Source organism: Bombina bombina, chromosome 5 (assembly GCF_027579735.1).
Source record: "Bombina bombina isolate aBomBom1 chromosome 5, aBomBom1.pri, whole genome shotgun sequence".
NCBI classification, from domain to species: Eukaryota; Metazoa; Chordata; class Amphibia; order Anura; family Bombinatoridae; genus Bombina; species Bombina bombina.
In genome coordinates this window covers 871,115,849-871,133,277 of record NC_069503.1, presented here as the reverse complement: position 1 = coordinate 871,133,277, position 17,429 = coordinate 871,115,849, and the positions used below count along the sequence as shown (strand labels likewise).

The 17,429-nt window shown below is 36.5% G+C and overlaps 1 protein-coding gene across 7 annotated transcripts in view; it reads left to right on the top strand.

Moving 5' to 3' along the window:
- Positions 1–17,429, top strand: part of NOL4 (nucleolar protein 4) — a 665,641-nt gene that overhangs the window by 351,346 nt on the left and 296,866 nt on the right. For all 7 annotated transcript variants that reach the window (XM_053715015.1, XM_053715014.1, XM_053715011.1 and 4 more), the window contains one exon: positions 9,355–9,487. In XM_053715015.1, the coding sequence (XP_053570990.1) occupies positions 9,355–9,487 (133 nt within the window). The remainder of the gene's footprint in view (positions 1–9,354; positions 9,488–17,429) is intronic.

The following is a 17,429-nucleotide window of genomic DNA, read 5'->3' as shown; positions in this document are numbered from 1 at the left end:
ACACCGCCGACCCTTATATTATATTTATTAACCTCTAATCTGCCCCCCTCAACGTAGCCTCCACCTGCCTACATTTATTAACCCCTAATCTGCCGACCGGACCGCGCCGCTATTATAATAAAGTTATTAACCCCTAATCCGCCTCACTCCCGCCTCAATAACCCTATAATAAATAGTATTAACCCCTAATCTGCCCTCCCTAACATCGCCGACACCTAACTTCAAGCATTAACCCCTAATCTGCCGACCGGAGCTCATCGCTATTGTAATAAATTTTTTAACCCCTAAAGCTAATTCTAACCCTAACCCTAACACCCCCCTAACTTAAATATAATTTAAATCTAACGAAATAAATTAACTATTATTAAATAAATTATTCCTATTTAAAGCTAAATACTTACCTGTAAAATAAACCCTAATATAGCTACAATATAAATTATAATTATATTGTAGCTATTTTAGGATTTATATTTATTTTACAGGTAACTTTGTAACTATTTTAACCAGGTACAATAGCTATTAAATAGTTAATAACTATTTAATAGTTACCTAGTTAAAATAATTACAAAATTACCTGTAAAATAAATCCTAACCTAAGTTACAATTAAACCTAACACTACACTATCAATAAATTAATTAAATAAAATACCTCCAATTACCTACAATTAAACCTAACACTACACTATCAATAAATTAATTAAATACAATACCTACAAATAAATAAATTTAAATAAACTAACTAAAGTACAAAAAATAAAAAAGAACTAAGTTACAAAAAATAAAAAAATATTTACAAACATAAGAAAAATATTACAACAATTTTAAACTAATTACACCTACTCTAAGCCCCCTAATAAAATAACAAAGCCCCCCAAAATAAAAAAAATGCCCTACCCTATTCTAAATTAAAAAAGTTCAAAGCTCTTTTACCTTACCAGCCCTTAAAAGGACCTTTTGTGGGGCATGCCCCAAAGAATTCAGCTCTTTTGCCTGTAAAAAAAACACATACAATACCCCCCCCAACATTAAAACCCACCACCCACATACCCCTAATCTAACCCAAACCCCCCTTAAATAAACCTAACAGGCGATCCATAATCCGGCAGCTGAAGAGGTCCAGAAGAGGCTCCAAAGTCTTCATCCTATCTGGGAAGAAGAGGCGATCCGGACCGGCAACCATCTTGATCCAAGCGGCATCTTCTATCTTCATCCGATGAGGAACGGCTCCATCGGGAACACCTCCAGCGCGGATCAATCTTCTTCTTACGACGTCCAAATGAAGAATGAAGGTTCCTTTAAGGGACGTCATCCAAGATGGCGTCCCTCGAATTCCGATTGGCTGATAGGATTCTATCAGCCAATCGGAATTAAGGTAGGAAAATTCTGATTGGCTGATGGAATCAGCCAATCAGAATCAAGTTCAATCCGATTGGCTGATCCGATCAGCCAATCAGATTGAGCTCGCATTCTATTGGCTGATCGGAACAGCCAATAGAATGCAAGCTCAATCTGATTGGCTGATTGGATCAGCCAATCGGATTGAACTTGATTCTGATTGGCTGATTCCATCAGCAATCAGAATATTCCTACCTTAATTCCGATTGGCTGATAGAATCCTATCAGCCAATCAGAATTCGAGGGACGCCATCTTGGATGACGTCATTTAAAGGAACCGTCATTAGGCGAGTAGGCGTCGCTTGAAGAGGTTGGATCCATGTCAGCTGGGAAGAAGATGGCTCCGCTCCGCTCCGGAAGAAAGAAGATTGAAGATGCGGCTTGATAGAAGACTTCATCCGATGATGGACTTCCGACTTCAGCCTGATGATGGAGTTCTTCAGCCGCCGCTTGGATCAAGACTTCGGACCCTCTTCTGGACCGATCGCTGAACCCGGTGAGGTGAAGACAAGGTAGGGAGATCTTCAGGGGCTTAGTGTTAGGCTTATTTAAGGGGGGTTTGGGTTAGATTAGGGGTATGTGGGTGGTGGGTTGTAATGTTGGGGGGGGGGTATTGTATGTTTTTTTTACAGGCAAAAGAGCTGAATTATTTGGGGCATGCCCCACAAAACGTCCTTTTAAGGGCTGGTAAGGTAAAAGAGCTTTGAACTTTTTTAATTTAGAATAGGGTAGGGCATTTTTTTATTTTGGGGGTCTTTGTTATTTTATTAGGGGGCTTAGAGTAGGTGTAATTAGTTTAAAATTGTTGTAATATTTTTCTAATGTTTGTAAATATTTTTTTATTTTTTGTAACTTAGTTCTTTTTTATTTTTTGTACTTTAGTTAGTTTATTTAATTGTAGTTATTTGTAGGTATTGTATTTAATTAATTTATTGATAGTGTAGTGTTAGGTTTAATTGTAGATAATTGTAGGTAATTTATTTAATTAATTTAATGATAGTGTAGTGTTAGGTTTAATTGTAACTTAGGTTAGGATTTATTTTACAGGTAATTTTGTAATTATTTTAACTAGGTAACTATTAAATAGTTATTAACTATTTAATAGCTATTGTACCTGGTTAATATAATTACAAAGTTGCCTGTAAAATAAATATTAATCCTAAAATAGCTACAATATAATTATAATTTATATTGTAGCTATATTAGGGGTTATTTTACAGGTAAGTATTTAGCTTTAAATAGGAATAAGTTATTTAATAAGAGTTAATTTATTTCGTTAGATTTAAATTATATTTAACTTAGGGGGGGTGTTAGGGTTAGGGTTAGACTTAGCTTTAGGGGTTAAAAAATTTATTAGAATAGCGGTGAGCTCCGGTCGGCAGATTAGGGGTTAATGTTTGAAGTTAGGTGTCGGCGATGTTAGGGAGGGCAGATTAGGGGTTAATACTATTTATTATAGGGTTATTGAGGCGGGAGTGAGGCGGATTAGGGGTTAATACATTTATTATAGTAGCGGTGCGGTTCGGTCGGCAGATTAGGGGTTAATTATTGTAGGTAGGTGGAGGCGACGTTGTGGGGGGCAGATTAGGGGTTAATAAATATAATATAGGGGTCGGCGATGTTAGAGGCAGCAGATTAGGGGTACATAGGGATAATGTAGGTAGCGGCAGTTTACGGAGCGGCAGATTAGGGGTTAAAAAAAATATGCAGGTGTCAGCGATAGTGGGGGCGGCAGAATAGGGGTTAATAAGTGTAAGGTTAGGGGTGTTTAGACTCGGGGTACATGTTAGGGTGTTAGGTGCAGACGTAGGAAGTGTTTCCCCATAGAAAACAATGGGGCTGCGTTAGGAGCTGAACGCTGCTTTTTTGCAGGTGTTAGGTTTTTTTTCAGCACCGCTGGAATTTAGAGTTGCAGTGGCGTTAAATTATGCTCTACGCTCCCTTTTTGGAGCCTAACGCACTGAAAACCCATCCATTCTGTGAACTCTAAATACCAGCGGTATTTAAAAGGTGCGAGGGAAAAAAAGCACGCGTAGCTAACGCACCCCTTTGGCCGCAGAACTCTAAATCTAGCCGTTAGATTTGCAGCTTGTGGATGCCATGCACTGTGATCATAAAAGTATCATTTTAGAATTTGCAAGAGCTTTTATTTTTTTTATTTTTACATCAAAGTCACCTAGCAGGTAAGTTCTAAATATTGATGGTTAGTAGAAAAAAGTCAGCTTAGTAACACACAGAAGTGGGTTTTATCTTAGGCTTAAAGGGACATATAAGTTAAAAAAGAAATTGATATATTGCTCTATTGCTGCATATAACAATGGACTTCTAGGACTTAACTGAACATAGCTGGTAAGCCAATGGCAAGAGGCATATGTGTGTAGCCACCAATAATCAGCGAGTCCTAAGTGCATTGCTGCTCCTGAGCCTACATAGTTATGCTTTTAAACAAAAGATACCAAAAGAATTAAGTGAATATGATAATAGAAGTAAATTGAAAAGTCTCTTAAAATTGCATGCGCCTTCTAAAACCAGATTACTAGTGGTGCGCTTACAGTTGCGCACAAGCGATATCGGGTATATCACGCTTATTTGCGCTGGTCGGAAGTAGTGGGCGTATTACAATTTGACAGTAAACGCGATCGCTTGAGTGCAATTGAATTTAACGCTCAGAGCTCGAATAAAAGTGTCTCTAAACACATTAAAAATACATGTAAAAGTACAGTTACACTCATATATATATAAAGAAATCAAAATAACAAGAGAATTGCATTGAGCAATGATACTTTTTTATTGGACTAACTATACATTTATAAGTTGACAAGCTTTCGGAAGAGTGTCTTCCTTTTTCAAGTCTGAAGCAATACTGACCAATTTGATGGAATTTACAGAGATTATATATTAAAACACAGGCTAAAAAGACAAAGTATTACAGAGGTCTGAATGCAGGGGGAGGAGGGGGTGTCGTAAAAATCATGATGTGGGTTTAGGAGACAGGCAGATAGTGTCAGTAAAAGATAACAGTCAGGGGCAATATATGGTAATACACAAAGCATATACTGACATAAAGTTATATATCAACATAGAATCCATATGAATAAAGATGGGAAATTAGGTATACAGGGGAATATAAGATAGTCAAAAAAGAGAAAGGAAAAAAAAAAAAAAAAAAGGGGAATAATAATAATGACAAAAGTGTGGACATAGGCTTACCTGCGTACCTATGCATAGAGAGTGTGGAATATACAAAGTAATTGACTACAGTATATGAAAGTACATTACAAAAAAATGTGATAATGGGTTGAGAAACCAGAGTCCACATTTAGTCCAGAATTTAGCAAGTTGAAGTGCATTATCATTTTCATTTCAAAGGTTTTAATTTCCATGGTGTTTTTGAAGTTGCCTCTGAGAATCTTGATTTTGAGGTTTTGGATGGAGTGGTCAGGTTGAGTGAAATGGTGACCAACAGGGGTACAGTATTTTGTTTCACAGTGGTTTTTGATTGAGTGTCTGTGTAAGTTCATCCGAAGATGCAGTTTTTGGCTTGTTTCAACAATATAACATCCCACTTCACATGCAGTGCAATGTATCATGCATTTGCAGATAAACATGAATATGCCCCTTTAATGTTATAGGATTTGCTATTGTGATTAGCTGTGCTGCTTTCACAAATGCGTTGACATAGTTTGCAGAGAGCTTTGTTGCAGCGCTTGGTTCCATTCTGGGGGTTCTTTTATATCAAGAGGTAGCTTTCTGTGGACCAGTTTCTGTTTTAGGTTGGGTGGTTGTCTGAGTGCCAGGATAGGGGGTTTTGGAAAAAAAATTTTGAGTGTGGGATGAGATCCTCTAAGAGTAGTGGCTGTAAGTCTTTTATGATTTTTCGTATTCCTTCTTCAGCAGGGTTATATTTGACAACTAGTGGGATACGCGATATGTTTTTCTTCTCCCTGTATTGTAGCAAGTGTTCACGTGGGGTATTAAGGGCATAGTTAATTTGTTTGTTTATAACCTTTGTTTTTTAACCTTTTTCTCTGAATGATTGGGACAGTGTGATGAGGTGTTTGTCACGGTCCTTGGTGTCTGAGCAAATTCTGTGATATCTGGTGGCCTGACTGTAGATTATGGATTTTTTAATGTGATTGGGGTGGGAGCTGGAGCTGTGGAGGTAGCTGCATCTATCTGTTGGTTTCCTGTATACAGATGAGTGTATTTTGCCATTTGCGATGGATATTGTTGTATCAAGGAAGCTGACACAGTCTCTAGAAAAGTCAATTTTAAGCTTGATTGATGCATGAAATAGATTAAATGATATATGAAAATGTTCTAGGTTTTTTCTCTTTCTGTCCATATGATGAAAATATCATCTATGTAGCGAAAGTATTTGAAGGGTTTGTGAGGGTGAGTAGCTAGGAATCTCTGTTCTAAATCAGCCATGCAGATGTTTGCATACTGTGGTGTCATTTTGACAGTTATTATTGGTCTCCCTGGGTTCCCTGGCATGGACACTCTGACTGAGCAAATATCGGGCCTAGTGGAGAATATTCTTAAGACCTTAGTTATTAACACCACTAGCTTTATAAAGACACCACTGATTTTCTTAACAAAATCAGCCAGATAACAGAATTGCCAGAGGATACTATACTTGTAACAATGGATGTGGAATCCCTGTACAGCAATATTCCACATAAAGATGGTATTGATGCCTGTTTAAACTTTCTTTTCTCAGACAGCTCTAACCAGACATATAGTGCTTCTACAATCAGTAAACGTACAGAATTTATACTCACCCACAATTGTTTCATCTTCAATAACTCCATCTATTTACAAACCATGGGAACAGCAATGGGCCCCAAAATGGCACCACAGTATGCAAACCCCTTTATGGCTGATTTAGAACAGAGATTCCTAGCTACTCACCCTCACAAACCCTTCAAATACTTTCGCTACATAGATTATATTTTCATCATATGGACAGAAGGAGAAAAAAACCTAGAACATTTTCATAAATCATTTAATCTATTTCATGCATCAATCAAGCTTAAAATTGACTTTTCTAGAGACTGTGTCAGCTTACTTGATACAACAATATCCATCACAAATGGCAAACTACACTCATCTGTATACAGGAAACCAACAGATAGATGCAGCTACCTCCACAGCTCTAGCTCCCACCCCAATCACATTAAAAAATCCATAATCTACAGTAAGGCCACCGGATATCACAGAATTTGCTCAGACACCAAGGACCGTGACAAACACCTCATCACACTGTCCCAATCATTCAGGGAAAAAGGTTACAAAACAAGGGTTATAAACAAACAAATTAACTATGCCCTTAATACCCCACGTGAACACTTGCTACAATACAGGGAGAAGAAAAACATATTGCGTATCCCACTAGTTGTCAAATATAACCCTGCTGTAGAAGGAAGATGAAAATCATAAAATACTTACAGGCACTACTCTTAGAGGATCCCACACTCAAACAAATGTCCAAAAACCCCTATCCTGGCACTCAGACAACCACCCAACCTAAAACAGAAACTGGTCCACAGAAAGCTACCCCTTGATAAAAAGAACACCCAGAATGAAACCAAATGCTGCAACAAAGCTCTCTGCAAACTATGTCAACACATTTGTGAAAGGGGCATATTCATGTATATCTGCAAATGTGGTATACATGATACATTGCACTGCATGTGAAGTGGGATGTTATATTGGAGAAACAAGCCAAAAACTGCACCTTCAGATGAACTTACACAGACACTCAATCAAAGACCACTGTGAAACAAAATACTGTACCCCTGTTGGTCACCATTTCACCCAACCTGACCACTCCATCCAAAATCTCGAAATCAAGATTCTCAGAGGCAACTTCAAAACACCATGGAAAGAAAAACCTTTGAAATGAAAATGATAACGCACTTCAACTTGCTAAATTCTGGACTAAATGTGGACTCATTATCAAAAATGTTTGTAATGTACTTTCATATACTGTAGTCACTTACTTTGTATATTCCACACTCTCTATGCATAGGTACACAGGTACATCTATGTCCACACTTTTGTCATTATTATTATTCCCCTTTTTTTGTCTTTTCTTTCTCCTTTTTTGACTATCTTATATTCCCCTGTATACCTAATTTCCCATCTTTATTCATATGGATTCTATGTTGATATATAACTTTGTCACTATATGCTTTGTGTATTACCATATATTTCCTCTGACTGTTATCTTTTACTGACACTATCTGCCTTTCTCCTAAACCCCAATCATGATTTTTACGACACCCCCTCCTCCCCCTGCATTCAGACCTCTGTAACACTTTGTCATTTTAGCCTGTGTTTTAAGATATAATCTGTAAATTCCATCAAATTGGTCAGTATTGCTTCAGACTTGAAAAAGGAAGACACTCTTCCGAAAGCTTGTCCTATTATAAATGTATAGTTAGTCCAATAAAAAAGTATCATTGCTCAATGTAATACTCTTGTTTTTATATATGTATTTACATACATATCAACACATAAATACATATGTAGCCATATATTTAAGCGCATTGGAGCCCTTTGCAGTCAAGCAGATGAAAACATGTAAAAGCATATTTATGCAATATTCATATTTAATAAAGGTTTTAACTATATGTTTACTATAAATATCTCACATTTCAATTTTCTGCACATAGCAGAATATGTTCTAAGTATTTATAAATAGATATTCCTATTTATATATTTGTATATATTTATACCTATATACTTTTTAATCATGTGTGTGTGTTTGTGTATATATATATATATATATATATATATATATATTTGCTATGTGAAGAACATATAAATATTAATATATATTAATATTATCATGTTGGGTTAGCGCACGTGAGAATATGCAATCAGGTTAGCGCAAGTAGGGTGTTATAATCCGTTGACTTCTATGTGGAAATACGTTAATGCGTGTGCAATATTCTAAGTTCGGCTTTTTGCACGCATTAGATTAGCACAACCCGATGCACGCTATAAAGCTTACTTATAGTGGATTTAGCCTGCAAGCTAAAGGCTTTAAGGTAATTATGTAGTGAACTTTTGAAGGCAAAGTTGCCTCTGAATACGGTTATCAAACATTTTGAGATAACCCTTTTTGTGAACTGAGCTAACCTAGATAAGCTGCAGACAAGCATATACAATAGTCACACATCGACAAAGTACTGATGATCATGATGTAATATAGGACTTGATGCATGGACATGCCGGATGATCATGAACAAAGCTTTTTGCACAAGTCATTTATCACAGAATCTGATTTTTTTTTTTCCTTAGAAGAATTTTGACAAATGAAAGTGTATTGTAAAATGATATAATTTAAAGTTAAATTGTATTCTCTTTAAACAAAGCACTTGTGTCATAGATGTATTATTAGGTTTGGTTAGTTTAGCAGCACAGATACACAACACTAAACACTGCTCATCTGATATTGCTTATATAAAAGTGCAAATGATATTTTTTTTATTTCAGTGACTAGATTTTCTAACATTTGCTATAAGACCATGCAAATTAATAAAAAAAAAATGAACCTGTAAGTAAAAAGCAATAAAAGATGAAAGGCGCCTAATGTGCAGCATATTCAAACCACTGCATTATTGTAAAATAAAAGGAAGACTGTGCCCCCTTTTTAAAAAGCATGCTGTAATGAGTCCAGGGGCGAAACCACAGGGGGTGCAGGGGTCGCAACTGCGACTGGGCACCTGAGGGTGGGTAGGGGGGTGGGTGAGCCCTTCTTAGATTCTTGCACCTGGGCCCTATGGTTTCTAGTTACGCCTCTGAATGAGTCATTAAATAGACTGAAATATGCACTGCAATTAATTCAAATTGATGGGTTAGCAAAACAACTTTGTGAAATGTGGTGTAACAATGGAGTTGTCTTGTTTCCTTAGTGTCTCACAACATAAACTTTATATATGTTTACAGGATGAGAGCTCTATAGAAAGTGATGAATTTGATTTGAGTGACTCAACTAGGATGTCAGCGGTAAACTCTGACCTTAGCTCCAACCTTGAAGAAAGAATGCAGAGCCCCCAGACTCTTCCTGGTCAACAAGATGGTAAGTAGCATTAATTAATTACATTAAGGCAATTGTAGGGTATAAGGTTAAAATAAAATATAATAAGTGGCACACAAATCTTACGTTTCATGCCTTACAATGGTAGTTTGTCTAATACTTACCACATATAGGGCCAGATTACAATTGGTGCGCTAATTAGCGAGGGCAGGTTAGCTCTAACTTCTTCTCCCCATAGACTTTAATGGAGCAAGCTGTAAAAAAAACCCACTTATAGCTCTCACGCTAACCCAACACCGCTTTAGACCTGCAGTACTAAACCCAAAGGTAGTTATTAATATTTTTTATTCCAGTTTATTCCATATAGGAATATATATTTAAAAACACTAAGAACATTTTCTACTATGTGAAGAACATTGGAATATATATATTTGTGTGTGTGTATATATATATATATATATATATATATATATATATATATATATATATATACATATATAAATACATAAATACACATGTACAGGGAGTGCAGAATTATTAGGCAAATGAGTATTTTGACCACATCATCCTCTTTATGCATGTTGTCTTACTGCAAGCTGTATAGGCTCGAAAGTCTACTACCAATTAAGCATATTAGGTGATGTGCATCTCTGTAATGAGAAGGGGTGTGGTCTAATGACATCAACACCCTATATGCATAATTATTAGGCAACTTCCTTTCCTTTGGCAAAATGGGTCAAAAGAAGGACTTGACAGGCTCAGAAAAGTCAAAAATAGTGAGATATCTTGCAGAGGGATGCAGCACTCTTAAAATTGCAAAGCTTCTGAAGCGTGATCATCGAACAATCAAGCGTTTCATTCAAAATAGTCAACAGGGTCGCAAGAAGCGTGTGGAAAAACCAAGGCGCAAAATAACTGCCCATGAACTGAGAAAAGTCAAGCGTGCAGCTGCCAAGATGCCACTTGCCACCAGTTTCGCCATATTTCAGAGCTGCAACATCACTGGAGTGCCCAAAAGCACAAGGTGTGCAATACTCAGAGACATGGCCAAGGTAAGAAAGGCTGAAAGACGACCACCACTGAACAAGACACACAAGCTGAAACGTCAAGACTGGGCCAAGAAATATTTCAAGACTGATTTTTCTAAGGTTTTATGGACTGATGAAATGAGAGTGAGTCTTGATGGGCCAGATGGATGGGCCCGTGGCTAGATTGGTAAAGGGCAGAGAGCTCCAGTCCGACTCAGACGCCAGCAAGGTGGAGGTGGAGTACTGGTTTGGGCTGGTATCATCAAAGATGAGCTTGTGGGGCCTTTTCGGGTTGAGGATGGAGTCAAGCTCAACTCCCAGTCCTATTGCCAGTTTCTGGAAGACACCTTCTTCAAGCAGTGGTACAGGAAGAAGTCTGAATCCTTCAAGAAAAACATGATTTTCATGCAGGACAATGCTCCATCACACGCGTCCAAGTACTCCACAGCGTGGCTGGCAAGAAAGGGTATAAAAGAAGAAAATCTAATGACATGGCCTCCTTGTTCACCTGATCTGAACCCCATTGAGAACCTGTGGTCCATCATCAAATGTGAGATTTACAAGGAGGGAAAACAGTACACCTCTCTGAACAGTGTCTGGGAGGCTGTGGTTGCTGCTGCACGCAATGTTGATGGTGAACAGATCAAAACACTGACAGAATCCATGGATGGCAGGCTTTTTAGTGTCCTTGCAAAGAAAGGTGGCTATATTGGTCACTGATTTGTTTTTGTTTTGTTTTTGAATGTCAGAAATGTATATTTGTGAATGTTGAGATGTTATATTGGTTTCACTGGTAAAAATAAATAATTGAAATGGGTATATATTTGTTTTTTGTTAAGTTGCCTAATAATTATGCACAGTAATAGTCACCTGCACACACAGATATCCCCCTAAAATAGCTATAACTAAAAACAAACTAAAAACTACTTCCAAAACTATTCAGCTTTGATATTAATGAGTTTTTTGGGTTCATTGAGAACATGGTTGTTGTTCAATAATAAAATTAATCCTCAAAAATACAACTTGCCTAATAATTCTGCACTCCCTGTATAGATATATATATATACACACACACGTACACATATTTAGACATGAAGAGGCCCATTTATCAAGCTCCGAATGGAGCTTGAGGGCCCGTGTTTCTATCGAGTCTTCAGACTCGCCAGAAACTCAAGTTATGGGGCAGTGGTCTAAAGACCGCTGCTCCATAACCTGTCCGCCTGCTCTGAGGAGGCGGACAGAGATCGCCACAATTCAACCCGATCGAGTACGATCAGGTTGATTGACAACCCCCTACTGGCGGCCTATTGGCCGCGAGTCTGCAGGAGGCGGCTTTGCACCAGCAGCTCACAAGAGCTGCTGGTGCAATGCTGAATATGGAGAGCGTATTGCTCTCCGCATTCAGCGAGGTCTGTCGGACCTGATCCGCACTGTCGGATCAGGTCCGACAGACCTTTGTTAAATAGGCCTCTATGTATATGTATATATATATATATATATATATATATATATATATATATATATATATATATATAGAACCAAGAGAAGGTAAAATATAGAGGCGCTTAGTAAAAAGAGCTAATTACTGTATCTATAATAAGACACATATAGTGCAAAAAGTTACAATATTGGACTGCTGAATGATATAGGGGGGATGGAAAAAAACAGATACATATATAAAACTGTCACAGTGTATAAATTGAAATTATATTGCAAATATCAAATACCTGAAGCTATCTGTAGTATATATAGAGACTAGTCTAGCAGATGGTGTTGTTATTGCTAGAACACCATAGGTGACAGAAAAGATTCACAGTACCTACAATTAGTACAGGCAATTCAGGTTCCTTGAATCCTAAAGGTTTAAATAAGGATATCGACCTGGCGGCCTTTTTAACTTAGCATATCAACTTAAATATTTCCTACCAGAATAAGAATATTTACTCTCTTTCCACCCCCCCCCTCTCTCTTTTTTATTTGGATTTTTATTTGGATTTTCATGTGTATTTTTTATATATTTTTTATTTTTTGTGGCTTTGCAGTCCTGGCATCTTGGTTCACAATACCCTTCCTTTTTTAGTGTATATATATATGTATGTATATATATTTCTTTATATGTATATATATATATACTAAATCTCTATTAACATTTACAGTTAACCAGTATTAGTTCCAATGCATATCTCATTGATTTCTGGATTCCTACCCTCTATACATTAATTTTTCCATTATATTTATACATTAAGTAGGTATACTGGGGTACCCTATTGTATTTTTGACAATGAAGGTCTTTTAAAATATTCTCTTTTTTTCTATAATAAATTTATTTGTATATATATTTTTATATCAAATTTATATCATATTAAGTTGTATTTTTGATATTAATTTTTAAATTTAAATATATTTAAATATATGTATTTCATGTTTTTATGTAAATATTACTAATTATTTATTGGAATGTTATGTATTTGAATTTTTTATAGAAATACCTAGATGTATTGTACTATATGAATTTCAACCCATGTATTTATTTACCTTGCGTACCAATGTATATTTTTAAATGTTTTCTATGTAATTACTACACGCAATATGTGCTATTTGTTGTCTACTAAGGGTGTTCTAATCTGTCAGTTATATAAGTGTAGACAAAGCTTGTACGGGCGGCATTTTAAATCACTGCTGCTTATAACTTATTACAAGCTCCAAAGTGTCGTTCTAATGGATTACTTGAACAGCCAATACTTCTCCACTAATGCCAATAACAACTTTGGCAGCCCTTACTTCACTTTGTATCGCGCTACTGAAGGTCATGTGATCTGAGGATCCAATTGGAGTTCATAGGGGCGTGTCGCAGCTCCGCTTTAAATCCGACGGACTTATTTACAGTCGGTAATCTTTTTTCCTCTGAAGAAGGTCGTGTATGTTTGTAGACCTTCGAAACGCGTTAGGACTTCTATGTACTTATATTTTATGCCATTGTACGGCTTTTGAACTGTGCTATATTGGTCTTGCACTAAACCGTTTTTAAAAAAAAACCGAATACTGCTAATGCTAATTGCAATGTTCATGCCAATATCTGGTTTTACTTCATTATGCTAATAAAATACCTCATATCCATTTGAGGTTGCCTAGTGTGAGTGCTATTTCATACATTACTGTGCATATAAATCCATATTAACGGGGTTGCACTATTATTATCTCTCTGCTTTTCCCATTTCATCTATGTGAGTGAAAGCATTGGAAGACAAGAAACAAGCCATAGGATACTTGCCACTACAAGGAAGGACTTTCTACTTACCCCACGCAACACTTACCTCATACAGATTGAGGTAAAGGAGAGTAAGTAGAACCCCCTGAGGGGATAGTGTGATCCGCCACTTTGGGATTTCCACCTTTTCCTTTTTTGCACAAAAGTATCACATATGGACTCTATTTGCATGCACATTTTTGTGGTTTTTCCTTTATAATTGCCTGTACTAATTGTAGGTACTGTGAATCTTTTCTGTCACCTGTGGTGTTCTAGCAATAACAACACCATCTGCTAGACAAGTCTCTATATATACTACAGATAGCTTCAGGTATTTGATATTTGCAATATAATTTCAATTTATACACTGTGACAGTTTTATATATGTATCTGTTTTTTTCCATCCCCCCTATATCATTCAGCAGTCCAATATTGTGACTTTTTGCACTATATGTGTCTTATTATAGATACAGTAATTAGCTCTTTTTACTAAGCGCCTCTATATTTTACCTTCTCTTGGTTCTATATTTTTTGGTCTCTATTGGTCTTGTGGGGTTTGGGGATCCCACTTTTCTAATAAGTAATTTTGGGGCTGCATAGTGAGCTATCTACACTCCATTTATATATAAAAATATTTCTTTTCAGGACTTTTTTCTAGCATCACCTATTTTTGCGCCGTTGTCACAAATTGTTCTCTTTGTCCATATATATATATATATATATATATATATATATATATATATATATCTACACACACACATATTATAGGCCTTTTCATTTAAATACCTTGTCATATACCATATACCTTTTAACCTTTATATACATTTTTATTGATATTTATATTAATCATTTTTATCAGATAGTGTATATAGAGTGTAATGCTTTACTTTAATGTTTTTATGTTGTGTTTGGTGCACATTTTTTTTAACTCTTACGCTTTTCACTAGTTCCCCACTTTTGCAAACCCAACACACATTAAATTTGTTTGTGCTCAAGCGAACACGTTTACTTGCCCTTGTAATATATGCGCAAGTTAACACAGGCGCAATGTTGCTTAGCACACCACTTGTAATCTAGCCCATCATTTGTAATTAGTAGTAACAGTGGATTTTGCTGTTCTGCATTGTAAGATGGATGAGATGATACTGTTTTTTATAAAACAAAAGGTCATTTGGTTATCCCAATAAGTTTAATAGGACCATGCGGCATTTGATTTTTTCAGATAATGTAATATTGAATGCTTATAAAACAAGCTATTGAAATGATCAGATTTGTGCCTTCCAATGCACAAAATGAATCTGTTCAGGTTTTGTAAGATATTTGCCAGTTGAAAACTTGAAGTTTATTGCTCTAAAATATCAAAGGACAATTAATTACAATAATTAGTTCAAGAGTATTTACAGTATCTGCTTTATAGGCTTTGACTAAGTGCATTGCTTGACTAGGTCAATATATTAGTAGTGATGCTTGTTTATATGGTATGGTGTTCCTAATGTTTAGAGAGATATTTAGCTTTAAAATTAAATTTTATCCAAGTGTCTCTGCATTTAAACCTTTGAGTTCAAGTAACTCCTTTATTTAAGCACATAGGTAAAAATAAACACATAGGGGAATCACACTTGAGAGCCACGTTGCAGCTCCCAAGCAGGACTTTAATGACTGGTGGCTATGCGCGACTGCTGCTGCTGATTGGCTCACTAGCTGTGTGCTGCTTGGGAGCTGCACCTCCAACATGTAGGATTAAAACACATTGTGGTCGAACACAATCTATCTGCTGAGGTCTTTTCAGGGTTTTTTCTGTTAAAAAAAAGGCAAATTACGATACAATTGGATTACAATAATGCATTTTTTGCTTTTTCCCGAACCCGCAATCATGTTTTCAGATCCGCTCTAAAAGCCCATTTTTTCTATGGGGCCAAAAAGTTTTCAGTGATCCCAATCCATTTTTGAGACACTTTCCAACATCTTTTCAAATTCAACACCTGAAAGCACTTAATAAAACCTCAAAATAGCATTTTGGACATCTAGTTGGAAACAGTCTATTATTATCTTGCACATGTGCAAAACTCTCTGAAGTGGCCACAGGAGACATTGCAGGGTATATAAGCATACATGGTATTAATTCATTAAAGCTCTATTGATCGCTATTGCATATGCCAGGGGTTTTCAAACCTGTCCTCAGGCCCCCCTAACAAGCCAGATTTCTAGCATTACCTTGGGTGAGAGCAGATTAATAACCATGTTTACTAATTAGCTGAATATTCCACCTGTGCTCCAATTCAGATATCCGGAAAATCTGTCCTGGTAGGTTTGAAAACCCCTGGTATAGGCTTTATACAGTGGGCATTGCATACATTTACATATGTATAGGTTAATATATACATATCAATATGTGTTGAGTATGTGATATCCTGTGCAGCTAATGGGATCTATGAGAAAAGTCACATCAAGACCCCAACATCTATTAATGGAGTGGAGCAAACTCTTTCTCTTAATGTTTTATTCTAAGTAACACTTGCAGTGTGGTGATTTTCTCTAAGAGTACTGGTGTCTTCATAACCAGGATTTAAAACAGAATTGCACAATCATGAGTTCCAATGGAACCTATTGCAGTCTGTTTCCATCCTCACTACTGCTTAACCTTCTGAATTCAGATGTTGTTTTTGTCGCCGACCCTCGCAGGGGCTGCCCTGGTGGAATTAGCGTAAAGAAAGGTGCAGTCCCTGTGAGTGGCGAGATGTCTCCTATTGAAAGTTATGTAGCTCGCTGGAAAAGGACACTTCGCACCATGGTATGAAGTTAGCAGTGAGCAGGGGGTGCACTTTAAAAATGAAATTCTACAGCCAATATAAATCACACACTGACACACTCTTATGACCATGTTAGAATGCATGATGGCGAATCCCCTATAAAAACCCAGTCACAAAAGCCAATCTTGTTTGAACATCTTCTATGCAGATACAATTTTACAATGGCGCTTGTTCATACTTTACAGTTTCAGTACTGTTAAAAGTTAAAAGTCCTTTCAATAGAAACCCTTAATTTGCATCATCACTCAAAACTGGAAATGGTTCTTTAACAAGCAAAAGAAAATTAATACATTTTTAAAAAAAGAATAATTGTCAAATATAAAAAGTGACAAGATAGTGTCTAGTATGCCAAGATACAAATGGCATTCAGACGGTTAAGCAGTGGTGAGGATGGATTCGGATTGCAATAGGTTACTGTCCCACATATAACAAGTATTTCACTTCCACAGTGAACAAAGGGGTTAATTCAAAAGCCCTTTACTTTTAACCTTAAGAGGGGGGAAAGGGTTATTGTATCTGTCAGTTTCTATCTCAAAAACAGGCAATTAACAACAAAAAGGCCTTTTCAGGAGCTTTTCTGCAGACTTTTAATGCACTTGAGCAAATTTGGGAGCAAATTGGCGATAGATTGTGTTTGACCCCATAATTAGCTATGGACAGTGATACAAAAATGACAAGCTCTAATGATTGGAGTATGTAATTTAGAGATTAGAGTGGTCATTTAGTCTATAAGAAGGGAATCTTTAGTTTCTAACTCGATAAGAAGTTTTCTAAATAAACCTAGAGGAAACTTATAGACTGGCACAAGAGTACACTTTTGTAGGAATCTGTAAGGCAGGTGGTGACGCATGTTATTAGCTTTATCATCAGACAATTAAAATGTGAAAAAGAGCTCAGAT